General features: G+C 33.7%; 1 protein-coding gene across 3 annotated transcripts; it reads right to left on the bottom strand.

Annotated features, from left to right (window-relative positions):
• Window positions 1-1,916: 1,916 nt before the first annotated feature.
• On the bottom strand, window positions 1,917-5,677 carry LOC127261914 (WPP domain-interacting tail-anchored protein 2). 3 transcript variants are annotated; one of them, XM_051290352.1, is made up of 6 exons: window positions 5,483-5,677; window positions 5,120-5,170; window positions 4,215-4,748; window positions 2,992-4,082; window positions 2,777-2,917; window positions 1,917-2,190 (listed from the first exon to the last, which is right to left on the bottom strand). In XM_051290352.1, exons 3-6 carry the CDS (start codon window positions 4,732-4,734, stop codon window positions 2,002-2,004), a joined length of 1,941 nt encoding a protein of 646 aa, XP_051146309.1. In that variant the 5' UTR covers window positions 4,735-4,748; window positions 5,120-5,170; window positions 5,483-5,677; the 3' UTR covers window positions 1,917-2,001. The 3 variants fall into 3 exon arrangements, with proteins under 3 accessions (XP_051146309.1, XP_051146310.1, XP_051146308.1); XM_051290353.1 differs by lacking the exon at window positions 5,120-5,170 and having other exon boundaries at window positions 4,215-4,745; XM_051290351.1 differs by lacking the exon at window positions 5,120-5,170 and having other exon boundaries at window positions 5,483-5,676.
• Between the last annotated feature and the right edge of the window lie 323 nt (window positions 5,678-6,000).

The raw sequence follows: 6,000 nt of genomic DNA, 5'->3' as shown, positions 1-6,000 counted from the left end.
ATATATATATATATATATATATTTGTATGCGTGTAAAGATAAATTTTATGTAAGCTATTTTATTGCTAAAATTTAATTTTATATATATTTATTGCAGAGTTGACTTTAAAAAAAAAAAAAAAAATTGTAATCAAATTACCCAAATTTGGACATATATACTGTTAATCATATATACGTTATTATATTTTGTAACGGACATAAATTATAATTATATAATCTATATAAATGTTCGGGTGTGTTTAATGTGATTGTATATTTGAAAGTTAAAATTCAAATTTTTAATAATTTTGAATTAAAATAATTATTTAATATTATACAAATATAAGTATTAACATAATATTTAAAATATAAAAAAAATTAATATATTATAAAAAATAAATATTTAATTTTATTATAAATAATATACGAATAATAAAAACTGGATACAAAATCTCCACACAAATATAGCCGTATTGAATTATTTGATTATTACTTTTTTTTTTATAACGTGAAAATGAAATGTTAGATTAAAATTTTTATTTAGTAGAAAAAATAATAGTCTCTCCGTCCCGCATATTTATTTTTCTTATTTTTATAAGTTTATCAATTTTAAATATACTTAACAAATATATATTAATTTAATTAAATTTCTAATGTCTTACACGTAGGATATATTCAAAATCCCTTTATTTCTATCTCTCTCTTCGATTAACAAATATTTTTATTATCTAAAAAATGATATTCATATTGTATATATTTATGGTAATGATAAATAAATAAAAATATTTTTTTATTCATTTGTATTATAAAAAATTTTATTGTCTAGAAAATGATATTCATATTGTATATATTTTATTGAGATATAATTGTAAAAATATTTAAAATACCAACCATGCTATACATATAAAAAAAATAATAAAATATTATCATAACTTATTATTAATAACTTAATAATCTACTCTAACTAAAATATCATATCCCTAACAAAATGGTTGATACGGAGGGAGTATGTATTTGTTGAAAATGGTACGAAAATAAATAGTATTTAAATTTTTAGAATATTTATGTTCTCAATTTTGACTTTAAACATTCATTTCTTTATGTTTAATTAATAAAAAAATAATAAAAGAAGAGTAATAAATGCTAGTATTAAATGATGAATATATATATATATATATATTTATAACCAGCCAGGAATTTAAAATCGCTGTTTGACCCGATTTAAAATAAGGTTCGGCAAGTTAGGGGTGTCAATTTGTAAATTTAGATTGTGTTATAGTCGAGTTGAGCTATGGGTATGATAAAAAACTGTCAATTCGAACTCGATCCGAAATTAAAATTTAACCCGAAACTCTAAATTCAAACACGTCACGAATTTTTTTCAAATCGGATTCAGATTGACTTGATTTAGTTTTAGCTTATCCAAATCTGAATAAATCTGAAACAAAACCTACTCGAAAACTTAAAAATATTTAAATTTACCTAAAGATATCCATTTAAATTTAATTTCATATTATTTTATTTTAAAATAATATAAATATTATAAATTAAAATAATAATAAAAAATAATTTCAGATCAATCTAGAATTCCAAACCCAACCTGATTTTTGTATTTCGAATTATCATATCAACCAGATGACATGAAAATACTAAATTATATAAAAAAAATAGTTCACAAAAAATGATTCGATGGTATTAGGTGCATCATGACCCGTGAGAATAGTTCGTTTTTATTATTTGGAATTTCTTTTTTTTTAAAATAAAATTATATTTTTTCATAAAATATCAAATCCAATATAATCATAAAAAAATCAAATTAAAGTCAAAAGAACACGCCCTCAAAACTTCGCACCTCACCACATACATTCAATCAAAGGCGGCGACGGCGAAGGGTACGACAACAACAATGTTATATACACACAACACAAGACAAGACAAGATCGAACATTTCTTACATTACATACAAATATATATGTTGCAAGAAGTGCGTAGTCGGGGACGAAGACGACAAATCAATGATTCCTACATTCTTCGATGGAACAAATGCGCCATGAAGATCGACACCAAGACCATCAACACAACAAAAGCGCGCATTCGTCGTCGCGATTTACCAATCCCGACGACGCCCTCATCCTCCGGATTCATCGTCGAATTCATCCCGTTGTTTTCAGAATTCGAAGAAGTCATTTTAGCCTCATCCGAATCCTCGACCTGTTCGATGCATTCCCAATCGAACATTATAATCGAAACAACCATCTTCTTACAAGTACATTTTCAGGTGTATTTGGATTTTAGTTTGAGATTTGAATAGTAAAAAAAATTAAATTTGAACAGTTATATAAATGATGTGATATAAATAGTCGATGATGCGATATTTTAAATATAAATTTAATTTTTAGTATAATAAATAACATGATCAATAGGGCTGTGTTTTTTTTTGAGTTTTACCGCAAATTTTTATTATTTTTTTCTAAAGAAATATCAAATCAGACAATTATTTTTTTATATATATATATTATACTACAAGTTTATTTTATATTCAAAACAACACATCAATCTATGTTTATATTATATCAAATGACTATTCAAATTTAACTTTTTACTATTTAAAAATCCAAGCCTACAAACAAATACACCCAATGTTTGATTTAATATTTTTGGGAGAAATTTTTTTTTTCGAAGAGTAGAAATTTTGTAAAGTTCGATAAAAGAACACGCCCGAAAACGTTAAGAAACCTTAAATGTAATGAAAACACGGAGAATTACTCGAAAAAAGATCGCGGAAAGAGACACTTGCCTCGAAGTTTTTCGACACAGCCTCGGCGACTTTACCATCAAGCCCCGACAAAACAAATGTCTTTTCATCAAATTCTCCGATCCTCCGATCCTTCCGCAAATTCTCTCGCAAAACCATGTTTTCTTTCGCCAACGACGATAACTGTAATGAAAGGCGTCAATCGAGTAACTGCGAGAAAAAAACACAAGTAGTGATAGCGATGAAAAACACAGTACCTGTTTTTGTATCCGCTCCCGCTCAATCGCGAGCTGCACGACCATATTTGTAATAACCCGAGTCCTGACGGCGATTTCGTCAGCGCTCGATTGTTTCCGAGTCGTAGCTTCGTCCAACGAAGCCCCGACGAATGCCATTTTCGATCGCAGAAATTCCAATTCCTTGTTCAGTTTGTCGTTCGATTCGGACAGCAGAACGCATCGCTCGTCGGAAATCTCCGCCTTCGTCTCAGCACTCGCGACTTTCTGCTTCAGCTCGTCGATCAACGTTTCCATGTCCCAAATCGCCGTATAAAGCATGTTTTGCTGCTCCTGCCCGGCCTCCGACGACGCTCTCGAGTGCTGAAGCTGAATATCGAACTCCCGGACCTGCTTTTCGAGAACGCTAACCTTTTTCGCGTTTGTCTCATTGCTACCTTTGAGAAAATCGAGCTCGTCGGTAAGCTCGACGTTCGACTCCGTCAAGTGGGCGACTCTTTCTTCCGCAATCGCCGCCCGATTTTTAGCGTCGAATATCTCCCTCTTCAACGTCCGAATTTCTTCTTCCGTTTCCTTAACCTTCCGTTCGCTAGAAATAGTCGCTTCTGCAAGGCTCGACCGCGTTTCGACTAGCTTTCGCTCGAGCGTTTCGACTTGGTTCCGTAAACCCGTTACCTCCGCATTGTCGGAAATAAGCTCCGCGACTTTCCCGTCGAGGTTTTGGATCGAAACTTCCTTTTCGTTCAACCGATTAACGCAATCGTTCAGCTTCAACGTTAATTCTCGTTCTCGTTTAGCTGAATTAATACGTTCGAACTCGAGAGTTCGAAGTCGCCCCAATGTCTCTCTCGAGATTCCCATTAGTACCGCCGCGGCATTATCCGCCTCCAAGAACCGCCCCCACGCGACCTCCGCCGCCTCTTCCATGGCAACCCCGACTTGTTCGATCAGCCGTATCTTTACCTTTAAATCCTCCTCGTTCTGTCGGTGGCGCGTCACCGTTTTTTCGAGTTCGACTTCGTTCGCGAGAGATAACTCCAACATTCTTCGCACTCGCGCTTGCTCGGGCGTCGAAATCTGGCGATTTAGACCTGTATCCAAGTTACGCTTATCTACAAAAACCGAAGATTACGTCAATTTTCTTCGATCTAACGACGTCGTTAATACCTTCTAACGAGACAAAAAAATCGAATCTTTTTAGAGTTAATGAACATCACAAATTCATTAAAACAGATAGTACTTACATTCACTGTGTTTGACGATGATCGACGTCATTTCCAGCTTCGCTAATCGAATCGTCATCCCCAAAATGCGGTCTCGGGATTCTTTCAATACATCTTCGCAACTTCGAATCTTACCGCCGAACGCTGCAACGAGTTCGGTCGAGCGCTCCGACGCAAATATTTTACGATGAGCATCGCCAATTAGGCCCAGAAGATCAACCAACCGATCCTCGATCTCCCTCACCTCGAAAATCAGTACGGCGTACATCAAATCAAATGCGAAAGCCTTTTCGACAAATTCTTCAGAGCTCGCGTCGTTTTCGAAATCGATAGACTCAACATTGTTTTCCCCAGACAAAACATGTAAGAGGTTCTCCAAATTCGCCAATTTTTCAGACGAGTAGTCGATGATCATGTCCACTTCGAACAACGCTTTCAATACGCTTTGTAGCTCCTCCTCCTCGTCGTCGTCGCAGCTGTAAGAAAATCCATCGAACGAAAACTTCCGATCGCCAATGCCATTTGTGACATTACCCGACATTCTTACACCGGCTGCTGCAAAATTTTCAAAAGATCGAAAATCATTAAACTTCGCCATACTACAAAAAGCTCGTCTAACAATGTGACAAGGACAACATTTTCGTCGTCGATTTCGCCTAATTGTAGTTAACTAACCAATGCTCAATGCTGCAAAGATGTTAGGAAACCGAATGCTGGAAAATTGAGTCGAATTTGATATCGAAAATACCAGTTTTTGCAACATAGGATCGATTTTCACAGCCATTAGTACATCCTTAACAATACCAAATCCAAAGTATAAGCAAATCAAAGCAGAAAACCTAAAGCTTAAAATTCATGAAGAGAAGAAACACAAAAGCATATCATTAAAGCGCCATAACTAACAAGTACTCAAAAGCTCTCATTACCATGTAAGAAACAATGCTTCTTCCTTAGCTTCCACGAAAAGTATTCGTGTCCTAAATTGACGAAAAAACGAAGCAAAAATGAAACAATCGCAAATTCCGAAAACTCAATTCAACACATATAACCAGCAATCGAGTGAAAAACACGAATCAAAGGACAATACCTTATTTATAAGATAAACCCTAAACTCAACCCTAACTGTAAGAACAGCGTATTTCTCCAAAACAACGAAGCTCAGGCAACTCAAATTACTCCGAAGTTAAAGTCAACAACAGAAAACAGCTAACCTCAGCTCAGCTCAAATCAGACACCGATTTTCCACAGATTTTTGTAAGAAAACTGAAACAGAGGAGAAATTTGCATACCTTAATGGCGACTTTGGAGAGACTTCTGGCAGGCAGGGAGTCACGAACCTCCTCGGCTTGGTGCCGTTGGTTTAACGAACGGGCAACCTTGGAAGAACAGGGGGCGGCTGCTAACGTGCGCGGGGGAGGCGCACCGGTAAACGGTCAACTTCAGAGTTAGGGAGACGGGAAATTAATTTTGACCTAATTGGAATTTAATCGTAATTTCAGATGAATTTAATGATAATTTCGCATTTTTTGAATTGAAATAAAATGAATTTGTTAATTAAATAATTGTGGAAGTACAAAAAAGAAATGAAAAGAATTTGATGATGAATAAATGATAAAGGGATAATATTAGTATTTATTTTTGAAATTAAAAAAAAATATAAATAGATATGTTTCTTTATCCAAATTTTTTAAAATTTTATTATTTTTAAAAAAATACATTTTTTTTAAATAAAATATTCTATTAAATATTATTTTAATACGATATTCAAATCAAATTTTTTCAAATTCAACAAAAAAAAACATACTAT

Source organism: Andrographis paniculata, unplaced genomic scaffold (assembly GCF_009805555.1).
Source record: "Andrographis paniculata isolate CXL003 unplaced genomic scaffold, ASM980555v1 Contig64END, whole genome shotgun sequence".
Taxonomy (NCBI): Eukaryota; Viridiplantae; Streptophyta; class Magnoliopsida; order Lamiales; family Acanthaceae; genus Andrographis; species Andrographis paniculata.
The sequence above is the reverse complement of the archived record's forward strand: the minus strand, read 5'-3'. Positions and strand labels throughout refer to the sequence as shown.

What these genes read in the sequence shown, in the direction of transcription:
- LOC127261914 (XM_051290352.1), bottom strand. Translation starts at nt 4,734, where the DNA reads ATGTCGGGTAATGTCACAAATGGCATTGGCGATCGGAAGTTTTCGTTC. An exon ending in CATCGTCAAACACAGTGAAT is followed by an intron (nt 4,083 to 4,214) that starts GTAAGTACTATC and finishes CGGTTTTTGTAG; the next exon opens with ATAAGCGTAACTTGGATACA. An exon ending in GGGAGCGGATACAAAAACAG is followed by an intron (nt 2,918 to 2,991) that starts GTACTGTGTTTT and finishes CTTTCATTACAG; the next exon opens with TTATCGTCGTTGGCGAAAGA.